Source organism: Papaver somniferum, chromosome 2 (genome assembly GCF_003573695.1).
Source record: "Papaver somniferum cultivar HN1 chromosome 2, ASM357369v1, whole genome shotgun sequence".
Classification (NCBI taxonomy): domain Eukaryota; kingdom Viridiplantae; phylum Streptophyta; class Magnoliopsida; order Ranunculales; family Papaveraceae; genus Papaver; species Papaver somniferum.
The window spans coordinates 671,012-686,287 of NC_039359.1; the positions used below are offsets into that span (position 1 = coordinate 671,012).

General features: G+C 38.1%; 2 protein-coding genes across 2 annotated transcripts; one reads left to right on the forward strand and one right to left on the reverse strand.

The window, feature by feature from the left end:
• Positions 1 to 2,577: 2,577 nt before the first annotated feature.
• Positions 2,578 to 9,971, forward strand: LOC113346627. The gene is made up of 16 exons (XM_026590090.1): positions 2,578 to 2,815; positions 4,003 to 4,426; positions 4,551 to 4,776; positions 4,869 to 5,114; positions 5,223 to 5,323; positions 5,427 to 5,525; positions 5,622 to 5,709; positions 5,960 to 6,195; positions 6,516 to 6,700; positions 6,945 to 7,144; positions 7,520 to 7,852; positions 7,981 to 8,082; positions 8,267 to 8,564; positions 8,852 to 9,000; positions 9,103 to 9,387; positions 9,592 to 9,971. Exons 2-16 carry the CDS (start codon positions 4,128 to 4,130, stop codon positions 9,799 to 9,801), a joined length of 3,057 nt encoding a protein of 1,018 aa, XP_026445875.1. The 5' UTR covers positions 2,578 to 2,815; positions 4,003 to 4,127; the 3' UTR covers positions 9,802 to 9,971.
• Positions 9,972 to 10,439: 468 nt separating this feature from the next.
• LOC113346628 lies at positions 10,440 to 14,224 on the reverse strand. Its single transcript, XM_026590091.1, has 6 exons — positions 13,890 to 14,224; positions 13,132 to 13,367; positions 12,788 to 13,046; positions 11,231 to 11,410; positions 10,970 to 11,125; positions 10,440 to 10,885 (listed from the first exon to the last, which is right to left on the reverse strand). The coding sequence occupies exons 1-6, from the start codon at positions 13,920 to 13,922 to the stop codon at positions 10,712 to 10,714; spliced, it is 1,038 nt and encodes a 345-aa protein (XP_026445876.1). The 5' UTR covers positions 13,923 to 14,224; the 3' UTR covers positions 10,440 to 10,711.
• Positions 14,225 to 15,276: the final 1,052 nt, after the last annotated feature.

Here is a 15,276-nt window from a genome sequence, read left to right on the forward strand (position 1 = left end):
AGCCAAACAATCTCTCGGCCAATCCATAAATTGCTTCCCAGCTAAGACTTTTCTTGAGCTTGTCATTGGTGGATTTTCCTTCGACGGGAAGCCCTAATATCTGATCTGCATCATCGGGTGTCAATGCCATCTCACCAAAAGGGAACAAAAATGTATGGGTTTCGCCGTAAAACTTCTCACTGAAACTTGATATTGAAAACTTGTCATATGCATCACAGAGTTCACAACGACAATTTACAAAGCACAGTTTTCAATAATCTCCTTGACTCTTCCACATTTATCCTTTAGATCCCACAAGGACATTTTCGCATAAGAAGATTTCCTACTGAAAAGACGTACAACATTTTTATGATCCTACAAAAGAATAAACAAGTAAATATATAAAAAAAAAATTAAAGTTAAAATCAACAAATCAAATATTCAAGCAAAGTTGAGATTTTTACAATTGTTTCGTAGGTGGTACGAGCCCAGATTCCCTTATATCCAAATAGAACTTCGCAGCCATCTCTAGGTTCTCCTCTCGCCTTACCACCACGAAGACGTTCTAGCATCAAATGTTGGGGGGAATGTGTCTCGCTCTCTCTGCAACTGGCTTCCCATCCTTCTGTGTACGCGGTCTCACATGCTCTTCCACTATCTCCTCATCATCACCACCAACATCCTTACCATCATTACCTTCATCATCCTCTTTCTCCTCCTCGTCGTCATCATCTTCACCACCAACACCCTTACCATCATTACCTTCATCTTCCTCCTCCTCCTTATCATCATCATCACCACCACCACCAGTACCACCTAGTCCAGAACTACCATTACCACCACCATTACCGTCGTCATGAATATCTTCTTGTTCCATAATTTCTTCCTCATCGCTACGGGAAGCAGATAGAACAGGGGTGGAAGAAGGAGAAGAATCCGACGAATCGTTATGTGGGTCTCTTGGTTCGTTCATAGACAACGGTACCTCATCCGGCTTTCTTCCTCGGAATGGACCGACATTTAAGTATCTAGTGTGTCGGGGAGGTTTGGAAGGAGGAGTGGGCATGTGTTTCTTGTCTTTCTTTTTACTACATTGGTAACATACACAAAAAAAGGAACAAATAAGTTCAGTATTTCATGCTATCAGAACAAGGGTCGTTACCCTTTTGTTTAAAACAAAAAACGACTCTTATACCTAATAGGACGAGTCTAACTAATAATGTGACGACCCTATCAATTTTTTGGACAGTGAGTATTTTCGTTTATGTACAAGGGTCGTCATATGTTACTATATAGAGGTAACGACTCAAATCTAAACCAAAAGAATTCAATCACTACGCGCTTATATATAATGACGACCCTACCAATTTTTAAGACAGAGAGACTGTTCTTAGCAGAATTAGGATCGTCAAGGGATTCGGTTACAGAGTTGACGAGCCAAATCTAGGACAAAAATTTGTACTAGCAGAATTAGGGTCGTTCCCTATAATATCATACAAAACAACGATTTTTCATAGATTATACATGTAGATATAGGGTCGTTATGTTATAACATCATACAGAGTAACGAGCCAAATCTAGGGCAACAAATTGTAGTAGCAGAATAGGGTCATTCACTAGAACATCATACAATTTAACGATTTTTCATAGTGTATACATGCAGAAATAGGGTCGTTATGTTATACAATAATACAGAGTAACGACCCATTCACTGTAACTGAAAAAAATTGGTTCGACAACTCAATTTCACAGTCAAAACTGAAGAAAATATCAAAACAGAAGTGGGTTTTAGTCACTTACTTTCTAATCGGCGCCATTTCTTCTTCTATTTCTTCCCGACATGATATTTGCTTGGTTTTGAGATTAATCTTCAATTTGGGTTTCTCTACCAACTTAGGGTTAGCAAACTTTCCTTTGCACTCATTGGTTCGAGCTATGCTTGTAGAAGAAGTTAATCGTCGATTAAAGTTTTTCGTATCGACGATTACGACGATAAAGTGACGAAGAAAAAAAAATTGGGTCGTCAATGGTGGAGAGATGAGAGAACTCGGTTATGGAAGAAGGGGAGGGGAATGGTTTTTGATTTTGTTTTAGAAACTGAATTGGAGGCCTTATGTTTAGGTTAATAGGTTTTTAAGTAATAAGGGTAAAACAATATTTTCATCCTCTTTTTGGAACGCCTATAATATTTGGTGCGGGTATGAATTGGTCGGGCCCCTAATTGTTTATAAGGGCCCCCAGTTAAAATGAGTACCCTTTTCTACGTTCACGATTAAAAGTGTGTAAATCGGGTGAACCAAATCTTAAAACCTTGGGACATCCGTTACTTTAAAACCTAGGACATCCACTACTTTAACACAATCAACACATCTGATTAGAGGGAATAGTTCGATTTTAAGATTGGTTCGGTAAAACGAGAAGCTTTCCATAACAAGCGAATGATGGTTTTGGTCCAATAAAAAACCACCACATATGAGAAACTGCACTGATAATGGGTCCCACAGTTTAATCTTTGATTTGACCAATTCCAATCAAGACCTAAGGGAAGGATTGGTAAGGCGCGTAAGGCAGATGATGATCTATATATATATGCAAGATTTTCCTGTAACGCAAAGGGCCGGGCGGGAAGAAACTAATCAAGGAATTGGGATCTGATTGTAATTTTATTTTAAAATTATTCCTCTTCTCTGTTGTTTGGTGCTGTGTTTGAGAAGAGAAGAATATGCCATTTCTATACAAACATTCTCAGATTCCACAATTCCTTATTCATTCCTTCTTCCTCTTCTTTTAAACATGCAATTCTACCCGAGCATTTCTCTTTAACTACTTCATCCAGGTTTGTCTTTAATTTTCTTTTTCTTTTTTTTAAATTTTGTTGTTTTTGTCTCCTTATATATCTTAAATTAATTTTGAATTCTTGCATGTCTCTCTGATGTAGTTCAAACGAAAAAGATTGAATTTTGAATAAATTTGCTTTAACTTACAGTTCCTGTATTAGGTTTAGATTGAAGATTTGTGTTTGTTGTATGTTTAGCTTAAAACCTAGAAAAAGGGCTTCAATAATTGATATTTTTAATGTTTGCTCAAGTAGAAACTAGTGCATATACCAATGGTATTTGTGATGGTATTGGCCTGTTGGAAGTTTTGTTACCTCTTCGTGTGAAACCTGCGCAAACTGTTTTGAATTGTATAGATTTTGGGGAAAGAGTGAAGTCACTGATGGTATTTGTTCCTAGAATATTACTAGAGAGATAAAGAGTGTGAGAGAAAGAAAGAATTGGACTTTGTTGAAAGCATCTGAGAACCACATTGTCATAATGGTGGGAGTAAAAGGGTGTGGTTTATTGAGAGAATTATCTTGGTTTGTCTTGTTTCTCTCCTTGATGAGTTTATCTTTTCGAGGCATCTCGGAAGGACTTCCAGCACCTGCTCTATTCCTTTCAACAAAACTGGCCATCTAACGCCCCTTCCCCCATGCATAAACTGGGCGAACACTTTGGATAAGCTCCTGTGATTGTTCACAGGCTCGGAATTAGTAGTCTGGGGACCTAGTCGGGATTTTGTTAGACTAGAATGATGAAGAAGTGCTGAATGATCTTTTAATGTGTGATATTGCTAGTACACGGAATTTTGGTTCATTGCATTCTTTTCCTTTTTCACTGATATAATAGGGGATTGCCTGATTCACATGAAGTACATTAGGCAGCTAAGGATCTAACTCGGGTGAACAAAGCAACAGAAGCCTGTAACCTACATTACTTGGATCATTGCTCCTATGTGCTAAGTTCTTAGCAAATGTTATACCCCATATTCTTTTAGATTTACTTATATGATTTATGATTTACAGACCTAAAAGACTTTTTCAGGCCTGTCCGCAATAATGAAAAAAATAATCGACCTATTTTTCTTTGTGAAAGTTCTTAAACCAATTTGGCAATGCATCTTTTTTTTAAGAATACTGTCCATATATACTATTTCATAGAGATGCTTGTTCACAATGATTAATAGTTATTCTCTTTGCAGATTATGTGGAATCCAATACAAGGTTTTGAAGCTTTTTTCGTGCTGGCTGTGGTGCCTACCAAGTATTTTCTTGTCGAAAGTATTTGATTTGAATATTGTAATTTGAATTTGTGAAGAACTGTTTGATGGGAACCGATAGGCAATCTTCTGGTTTGCTGGATAACTTTAGAATGGAGAGTGTCAGGACCATTCTGACTCACAAATATCCTTACCCTCACGAGCATTCGCGTCATGCTATGGTTGCAGTTGTCGTAGGGTGTCTTTTCTTTATCTCATTCGACAACATGCATACCCTCATACAGAAATTAGATAATAACATTAAATGGTGGTCAATGTACGCCTGCTTGCTGGGTTTTTTCTACTTCTTTTCATCCCCATTTATCAGGAAGACTATTAAGCCTAGCTATTCGAATTTCAGTCGATGGTAATTACTTTGCTCAGAAATCTATCTCACAGTTTCTATAAGGTTTCGTGGTATTTTCTAGCTAGTAGCAGTGATTAAGTATGTCATTACTGATGCAGAGTGCTGATATCAATCAATCCTGCAGGTATATAGCCTGGATTCTAATTGCAGCCCTGTACCATCTTCCTAGTTTTCAGTCAATGGGAGTGGATATGAGGATGAATCTTTCTCTATTTTTGACAATATATATTTCGTCCGTTTGTTTTCTTCTCGTGTTCCATATTATATTTCTTGGCCTTTGGTATATTGGAGTTGTTGCTCGTGTAGCTGGGCAGAGGCCAGAAGCTTTGACCATTATGCAAAATTGTACAGTAAGTGGCTGAAGTCCTTTTTCTAGTTCATACATATATAAAACCTCGACTGCAGGTTTCAACTTCTTTTGTTAATGCTTACCTTTATGCAGGTTCTTAGCATTGCCTGCTGTGTATTTTATAATCATTGCGGTAACCGCGCTATATTGAAAGAGAAAGTCTTTGACCGGAGACATTCTGGGTGGCTCTCATTTTGGAACAAAGAAGAGAGGAACACGTTGCTTGCAAGTTTATTGCATATGAATGAGTGGAAGGATCAGATATGTTCATCTTGGTTTGCTCCGGTTGGGTCTGCCAGTGATTACCCACTTTTATCCAAATGGGTCATCTATGGAGAGGTATGGAATTTTTATTTCTCTCTGAGCCATTCTTCACCAGTTCTTTTTTTATTTTAAAATCCTTGAAGACTCTTGTTATGTTGATATTTGTCCCATCTTTTTCCTCAGCTGAGCGGGGGTCCGTCAGATGAAATCTCACCCATATACTCATTATGGGCCACAATTATAGGGCTTTATATGGCCAATTATGTGGTGGAGCGATCCACAGGGTGAGCACGAAACTTGATTCTTACTTTATGCTGTCTTTTAACAGAAGAATTTGCTTATTTGATTTGGTTTTTCTGTACTTACTTGCTTGTATAATATCAACAGATGGGCCCTTACCCATCCTCAGTCTGCGGAGGAAACTGAGAAGTTAAAGAAGCAGCAAGTGAAACCTGATTTCTTGGATATGGTTCCTTGGTATTCAGGGTATGCTTAATTATCTAAGGTCATGCTATATCTCGTAACTTTCAAGGAAAAGGTCCCATTAACTGAACTAACTGTGCTGGTGGCTGTATACTGCAGAACCTCTGCTGATTTATTCAAGACAGTGTTTGACCTTTTGGTGTCTGTAACTGTATTCGTGGGTCGGTTTGACATGCGCATGATGCAGGTGGACTTCCATTCTTAATCCAAAATGCCATTGTATTCTTCCATTTACCTTTGCTTATTGAATTATTATATCTTGTATCTGTAGTTTCTATGAAATATTCCCCCCACAATTTCCTTTTAACCATTATAAGAGTCTTAGAGGAATTAAAATTGTGAAAAATCTTGCATGAATTGAATACCTTCAAAGGCGATTTTAGTTTTTTTCATTTTCTGTTGTACCTTATTTTTGTTACTGTGTCATCTGTAAACAGGCTGCAATGAGCAGGATCCAAGATGTCTCTGACTCACAAAAGGGTGATCTCTTATATGATCATTTCTGTGAAAAGGAAGACCTATGGTTTGACTTCATGGCAGATACGGGAGATGGTGGAAACTCGTCCTATTCTGTGGCCCGGTTACTGGCTCAACCTGAGCTTGAGATAAATGATGAGAAGTCTTTTCATGTCCTACCCCGTGGAGACTTACTTCTTATTGGAGGAGATCTTGCGTAAGCTGGACTTTCTCAATGTTTTTCAAATATATTGTTTCAGTTACTGCATGCATGTCTAGGATTTCTTGGTTTAGTATTATGTATATCACTTGTCTTTGTCAGTGCTGTTATCATGTCTATGCTTTAGTTTACATTGAAAAGAAAACTCATCCTACTGCACTCCACCATTCCCCGTATGTGTATATATTATATGTGTGTGTATACCACTTTATTTCCCTGTCCACATAAAATCTGAATTGAATCATCTAAGATAAAATACTTCATATATGTGTATGTCAGTCTCCTTAGTGTTTGACTCATCTTCTACCTGTGAACAGGTATCCCAATCCTTCATCCTTTACATATGAGAGACGTTTTTTTTGCCCTTTCGAATATGCTCTTCAACCCCCACCTTGGTATAAACCTGAGCATATAGCTGTGGACAAGCCAGAACTACCTGATGGGGTATCTGAAATGAAGCAATATGATGGGCCTCAGTGTTACGTGATTCCTGGAAACCATGGTGGGTGCACTTTCTCATCCAAAAATAACTACGTGGAAAAATTAGCTAAATTTCATGGTTTTAAGTAACTCGATAGATCTTTTTGTGATAAACTTACGTGCCTAATGGCTTCAATGATACAAAATGGTGAACTGTTTTGTTATCGGAAACTGTTGTTCATTTTGCCAAAAATTGGTTACAGTACTTTATGTTATGGACTTCACAGTTTTATGACTTTAGAGCTGAGGTGCATTTTCCATTACAGATTGGTTTGATGGGCTTCAGACTTTTATGAGATACATATGTCATAAAAGCTGGTTAGGAGGGTGGATTCTTCCTCAGAAAAAAAGTTATTTTGCACTGCAACTTCCCAAAGGATGGTGGGTATTTGGTCTTGATCAAGCTCTTCATGTCGACATTGATGTATATCAATTCAAATTCTTCTCAGAACTGATAAGAGATGAGGTATTTTTCTTGTCCTCTTCCTTGGTTCATCTCTTTCTTAGAAGATGATAGTACGGTATCAAATTGTAGTTGTGCTTATGAGTTATGCTTGGCCAATGAGAGCTGTAGTGCACCTATTGTGGCCCTCTGCATAACAGGCAGTTACAAAGCATGCAGTATTTTTAGAGTTACTTTTATTTACGCACATTCTAATTCCTGCAAAAACAAGCCAGATAGCACTATATGAAATTCTAGCTCGATTTTCAGCTAGAGTAATCAATCTGCGCTGACAGCAGTCTTTGCTTTCTTCCTTCCTTACTAAGAAATTATGATTTGTTATGATGATATCTGTTACTTCAGTTGGTGCCAAACTTGAAATATTCCTGTGGTGTCCAGGTTGGAGAGAACGATTCGGTGATCATTATGACACATGAACCTAATTGGATACTCGATTGGTACTGGAATGATGTCTCTGGGAAGAATGTTTCGCACTTAATACGTGACCATCTGAAGGGGAGATGCAAGCTTCGGATGGCCGGGGACTTGCACCATTACATGCGGCACTCTGCCGTTCAGTCAGATAAGCCAGCTTTTGTGGAGCATCTACTTGTGAATGGTTGTGGTGGGGCATTTTTGCATCCTACACATGTCTTCAGTAACTTCAAGAACTTATATGGAACTGCTTATGAATGCAAAGCTGCTTATCCTTCGTTTGAAGATTCAAGTAGGGTATGTTCGAACATATTCCAACTAACCAATATCACTTGGATGTTAAAATATTTGCTATTCATTCTTATTGTAATGCTATGTGTGAGAAAATATTTCTTCTGAGGTGGTTACAATGTGAAATTGATCAGATAGCGCTAGGAAACATTTTGAAATTCAGAAAGAAGAACTGGCAGTTTGACTTTATCGGTGGCATCATATACTTTTTATTGGCTTTCTCAGTGTTTCCTCAGGTAACTCTTCTTTCAAATATGAGTAATTCCTTTTTAACCAGTTTTAGAACTTTATACAATATATGAATAAAATGAGATGTTGAACACTCTTCATATCTTGGTAATCATGGACATTCTTACCTAGAAGCATTTATATCGGTGATCATTTGCGGATGAATTAACATTCACTTTGGTTATATTCCAGTGTAAGGTCGATCATATTCTGCGTGACGCTGCATTCTCCGATCAGTTGAAGAGTTTTTTCATTACAGTATGGCATGCATTTATCTACATTCTGGAACACTCATATGCCTCTTCAGCAGGGGCGCTGCTCTTGCTGATAACAGCAATTTGTTTTGTCCCTTCGAAACTATCACGGAGAAAGCGGGCAGTAATAGGATTTCTTCATGTTTCGGCGCACATGGCTGCAGCACTCATTCTAATGCTACTGTTAGAGCTGGGTGTTGAGATGTGTATTCGTCATGAACTTTTAGCAACATCAGGTTTGCCTTATGTCTATTTCTATTGGTACATGAGTTCCTGTCAGGTTAATATGTTAACACACATAGGTGTAGAATTTGAATAGCACTACTGAGGACTGAACCCTTTGAGTTGATGTCCCTTAGGGGTGATAACTGAATTAATTTTAACTTTATCAATTTAGAAATGTGTACCTCAAACCCAATTTGGTACTAATGTCGTTCCCCGTGAATTTGTTTAGCATCATCTGTATTCTGTAGTGCCTTGCAATTTAGGGTACTGAAGATTGAATTATCTTTATGTGTTTCAGGCTATCACACTCTATATGAATGGTACCGCAAAACTGAGAGTGAACACTTCCCAGACCCAACGGGCCTTCGTACTCGTATGGAACAATGGACATTTGGCCTTTACCCAGCATGTATTAAGTACCTCATGTCCGCATTTGATGTCCCGGAGGTGAGAAAAATACATTATTGACTAGGAGCATACACTTCCTTTCGTACTTGGTTTTCAAATATTTGTGTCAGGATAGTGAAATCAGTTGGGAGACTTTTTCAGGTCATGGCTGTAACGAGAAGCACAATATGCAAGATAGGGATTCACTCGCTTTCTCGTGGGGGTGTAATCATTTACTATGCTTCAGTTTTCCTCTACTTTTGGGTCTTTTCGACTCCTGTGGTCTCCTTGGTGTTTGGGAGCTACTTATACATATGCATTAACTGGCTTCACATACACTTTGATGAAGCCTTCTCTTCTTTGCGAATTGCAAATTACAAGGCATTCAACCGTTTCCATATTACCCGTGACGGTGACCTCGAAGTATTCACTCTTGCAGTCGATAAGGTAAAGAAAGATTTGTTTAATGGAAATTGAAATGATTTCCCTTGCAGTTATGTATATTTTAGTACCAAAACCGAGTATGTAGTACCATAAGCATGGTCCACACCGAGTTAGATAAACCTGGTGGGGTTTTGTAGAAGTACCATTTCTGTCAGTGACTCTGTTCAAGTATTTGAATCAAATCCTTGGTCTTGAAAATAATTGCAGGTTCCGAAGGACTGGAAATTGGATACAGAGTGGGATGCAGAGGCAAGACAACCGCAACAATTGAGCCACAGAAGAAGGCATCCTAGCAAGTGGACTGCCGTTACTGCTCAACAGGATCCAGTCAATACTGTTCGAATTGTTGATCATTTTGTTATCAGACGTACTTCTGCCACAACCGCTGTAACTCCTACTAGCCCTAGTAATCCCTAGTTCAGATGCAAATAATTTACGGGATTTAGTCATTCACTTAGTCCAGGCTTTATTGTGTGATATGTAGAACATTAATGTTTATCTCTTCATTATTTGTGAAGAAAAATGAAAAGAAAGAAATAGAAAGAATGAAGAAATAGTTTAGAACCAGTAATATGTATTCTTGTTTATTTCCTGTGCCATTTCCCAGAGCTGTCTTATGGATCAGGCCAACTAGGCTATTACCTATGAAACATATTTGCTGATAACCTATGTTTTTGCCTAGGTTCAGCTGATAACTCAAGGTTCGGCTGAGAACTTTTCAGCCGAACTTAGACAGATGTATGCCTCAAAACATTTGAGTATGCCTTAAAACAGGTTTCTTACCTATAGCCTCACGTTGTTAGGGCCCAAAATTTCAATTTTTTGTACATTGTACAGCTTTGGTTGATACTCTAGCTTTTATCGACTGCCATTCTCTTCAAACTAATTTAGATATCCTCATTCCTCGTGAATTCCTACAAAATGTTATGATCAAATCTCACTATACCGCCCGATTTGTTAGTGCATCGCCTGGTTGGCCTCTCTATAAAAGTGGTGATTGTATGATGCTAAATAGATCAGTAATCTCAATCAAGTTGGGGAATCATAGCAAGTAAGCTCATCAAGGTTAAACTACTCTGATTGATCAAAACTCAGAATTTACACAGCAATGTCTATAAGCCAGAATCAACTACTGATAAATGATTAAATTAAGATGAAAAGGTGAGAAAAGGAAAGAGAACAAAAGAATAAAGAAGCAGAAAATGTAGACGAAGCCTGTGCAGCAACCAAAATTTTAAACTCGGGGAGCACATTTACACCTCTTGATGTGACCTAAAACTGAAAAGGGTAAGTGGGTGCTATTTACATCACAGGGTGTTCAGATACGTTACATTTCATAGTCTGCATACAGGTATCTCTCATACGGTGTTCCTGTTAGAGTTTTGTTAACATCGTCCCAGTTCTGGACATGATCCGCTAGTGACCCTTTGTGAATCTTCACCTGTCGGCTTTTCAGCTCCATTAGTGGCACCCTTAGGAATCCTTGCACCTCGGCCAATTTCTGCAAGGATGAAAATTCAGTACTAGATAAATCGAGAAAAAGAATATTGTTGACTTGGGGAAGGGAGAGAGGGTATGGTCTTACAGTCTTGTTGCTGATAAGATCCTCGTAGTAAACAATGATATGCCTAGTACTATTGAAGTACTCCAAAGCCTTTGCAGTTGTGTCTTCCACAACCTTCAGATTGTTTATTAATAATGTTGCGTTGATCGTAGGTTTATACTGTGCTAGTATCTCAGCCTACAAACAGCTAATACGGTATCAAGTTGAAGACCTTTGTATTTACAAGAAATGGGTTCGGTTCAGCGATACTCCATATTATGAGAGACTGAGAGAGAGAGAGACCTGGTGATGTGAATGAACATGAGACTTATGGGTCCCATTTAGTAGTTTAAAATCTCGATCATAATTGTTCGCAAGCACTGAAATCAACCTACGTAACAAGTTTCTTCGGAAGAGAAAAACTGCAGAAACACCCCTTCGGTTGAAGTACTCCACTATCTGTTCCTGATGCGCCAGCAAACCCTACAGCAGCCGTAATCAAACGTCTTCAGTGAGAAAATGTTAAACAAAATACACAAATTCATGATATTAAGTACTGATACACTATGGCAGGAAATGAGAAAATGGAGTGTATCTTTTCACAGAAAAGAAGGTAATCCAAATGGTCAAAAGATTGCTACAGAACACATAAGAATATGGTATTCCTACTCTACGACTGTAAACGCCTTGAGGCGCACTTTTTCATGCCCGCTACAAGGTGCCTTTGCGAGGATATGAGGAAAGGGAGCTTAATCCTTTTACCTAAAAAAAGTCTTCCAGAAGTGCCCCTCGGGAGGCATTTCTGTGCGTAAATCCAAGGAAAAAAACTCACAAGTGTATAGTTCTTCGCTTACTGCCAAAATACAGAGAACAAAGAAGCGAAAGAAGAAGTACGACGAGGAACCAGAAATTTCAGCACTAGGTAAGATAAGCTTTACAATCCGAGTTGGAAAAGGCATGCACCTAAAGGCACCGCCTCGCGCCACATAAACACATTTTAAAACCTTGGTCAACCTTCTTCTTGGGTCTTGAGACTATTCATGAACAAAATGGGGAACAATGACCTCCACAATAAAATTTTGAATCAACATAAACCAATCCCTGTTGCTTCCTGCTTCACTTTTGTGAAGTTTTATACTTTAGTTCTCTGGCTATAGCTGTTTAGACAAAGGTTAGATAATGACTCCTGGAATCCTAGTTAGCATCTATGGCAGCAAAAAGCAAAATGTTAATCGAGTTATCAGGGTTATATTCACTGAAATTTAAAACTTCACAGTGCACATATCCTGCAACTTTGATAGTATCTGTGATTCGACATCAATGTACTATTGAGTATTTCGCATAATCAGTACACTGTACAAAAAGTACAGCTGACATGGTTTACTAAATGATTACACACTCTGATCCCACAGATATCAACTGAACCAACATGGTTCAAATTATCAAGTTCTCAATTTTTTTAGACCATTTCCTTCTTGCTAATGCAATCCAACCAAATTTGCCATGTTTTCCATCTCTCAGTTGCTCTATTGTTCATGTGTTGGTTCAAAATGTGAACATGTGCTCAGCTAGAGTATATCTCATTTTCCATCTAACTAAAACATTACGCCAGGTGAGAATTTGAGCGTCCACTGAACTAACTCACGCTCTTACTCTAGAAGTATCAAGCTCCACACCCTTACATAAGGGCTTAATTGTAAAAGGAAACTAAGATTAGGCCTAACAGAGATATAACAACCAAAAGTAGAGGCATTGGTTTATAGGTAACCACAATACTCTCCCAGGAGAATATAGATACAGAATAAAACATGATATATCATTTCCCCGGACAAAATGAAACCATGGATTCTATTTGCATACCTGATTAAGCATCCACTTGAATCCAACAGCAGCGGAGCACTCATTCTTTGAAGCACTACTAAACCAGTCTAGATTGTAAACCTTATCTAAAGTATTAACAATTGATGAAATATTACTCCTCCTCTCTTTGTTAGAAAAGATCTCCCCGTTTGAGCTTACATTTATATGGCTGTTCAATAACGTTTCAAACCATCCACTCCCAGATCTTTGCATGGATAATATAGCAAAGTAGCGAACAGGATTGCACGCACATTCTTCCCTGTAATGCACCCAAATCTTTGAGATATAGTACACAAAAAACAAACATCCATCCAAATATAAAAACATTCAGAACTCCAGGCTACCTTTCGTATGTAACCGGCTTCGGGTAATGCAGGTATCGCAGTTCCCCCTTTTCAACAGCGGGAGCAGGACAAGGCCGTTTCATATAAGGGACAACTAATTTGGGTCTTGATTGAGTATTAATTTGTTTAAGACAGATTGAACAGATATAAACACCACAAATCATGGCAAACAGTAAAAGAACCATCCTTGATACCAGTGGAGATTTTTTAGGAACTTTTATTATAAAGGATGAATCCTGCATTTCCAAGGGTACACTGTTGTTAATTTCACAAATAAGACAGAACTACATATCTCACTAAGAGCAATAAACAGCTGATCATAGAAATGCTGCAATAAATACAAAATCAGCAAAGAAACTTCTAAACACATCATCCCTTTTTGAATCTCTTTTGTCAAATCCCTTAATTTTTCATTACCAATTTTAAAAATAGAGCAATGTGGGGGTTTGGTGGGATTTTTCTAGTTAGGGTATTTAAAAAAATAACCACAAACACTATCTCCATGGTAGCCTGAAAAAACCCAGATCAGACATGCAAAAAAGGAATCATTCAAAACATGCACATCAGACTATAACCTAACCCTCTTTTTGTTAATCACAAAAGTTCTAAAAATAAAAAATTTAATCAGAAAAACCCAGAAAGGTTACAACTTTGTGATTCAAAATTCAAAAAAGGAAAGTAGTGACTCAGAAATGAAAAACAAAAACCCAGACATAGAAAAGAAGAGTAACTCAGTAGTCAATCAGTGAATCACTCACCTTGTTGTTGATTAAACAGAGATCTTCAGCCATCCTTTATTTTTAAATAAAAGAAAAAAACAAAAGGGCATTGGCAGCAGCTCAGATTCTTCTCTTCTTCTCCCACATATTCTTCTACAAATGATGATGATATATATAGATAGATTTATTAATTTCTTTTTGTTTCAGGGTTTCTGTTTAGCTGAGCAGAAGCAGAAGAAGAAAGAAGAAGAAAGGGGAGAAGAAGGAGTTTTGTTTTTGAAGTTTTCGATTTTCATAGTGAAAAACAACATGATTTTCCTAAAACCCCACTATTCTTTCTCTAGATTTGTTTATTATTCTCATCTGACTATTTCTCTCTCTAATACAACAACACACGGTTCTGCGTGTCATCGACTACGATAGAGTACCCAGGCGGGCTCAGAAAATGTTTTTGTTTTTACTCTCTTTGACCGAATAGTAGATGAGTTTCTCCCGAATCTTATAAGAAGACCAATGACCTAAGAGCATCCACAGTGGGCGACTAAACCCAAATATTTGGTTTATTAACGAGACGTAGTGGGACGGACTATCGATTAAATCCTGACCATCGATTAAATCCCAGACTATATTTGGTCTGGGACCAAGACTAAACCCAAATTTGATCGCGCGGAACCTGAAGGCTACGCCCCACACCAGGCGTACATTTAGTTTACGCCCCACACCAGGCGTGTTTTTAATCTCCGCGCCATTCTTTTGTTTTTCAATTTTGTATGGGGCGGACGTTTACACCTCCGCCCCATAAGATGACTTTGATTCTTTAGTGGGACGGGCGGAGATTTAATCCTCCGCCCCAATTTTTTTTTTTTTTTTTTTTTTTTTTTTTTTTTTTTATAAAACAACGGGCGGACGTATAATCACACGCCCCACATCAGGCGAATGCACAGTGTTACGCTCGATCAAATTTAGTCTTCCACCCGTAGCGTCACACACCAGACTAAACTCAAATTTGGTCGTTTTTTTTGGTCTTTGATCTTTGGTTATACTCGCACCACTGCAGTTGCTCTAACTTTTATAGACTTATAATTGTTTGTTTGGTTTGGTTCAAACTCACGACTAAAAGTTACTACTCCTAGTAAATAGTTAGGTTTTTCTCGTAAGACAAATACAAGTATGGATAAGATCCGATTAAATTGGAGGAAAAATGGTTTTTCTCGTAATTAAATCCCAACCATTTAGTTTGTTTTTCTTCTTTAGAAAAATATGCTCCCAAAATAGGAGTAAGTTGCTCAAATCTCCGGTAACTAGCGATGAAGTTTCGGTCGTCAAAGAAATCACGATGAAGATGAAGATTTCGTCGTTGGAGAGCATCACTATCGCTCTTAGAAGCCAACCCTCACTATCGATCTTAGAACCCAACCCAATAACC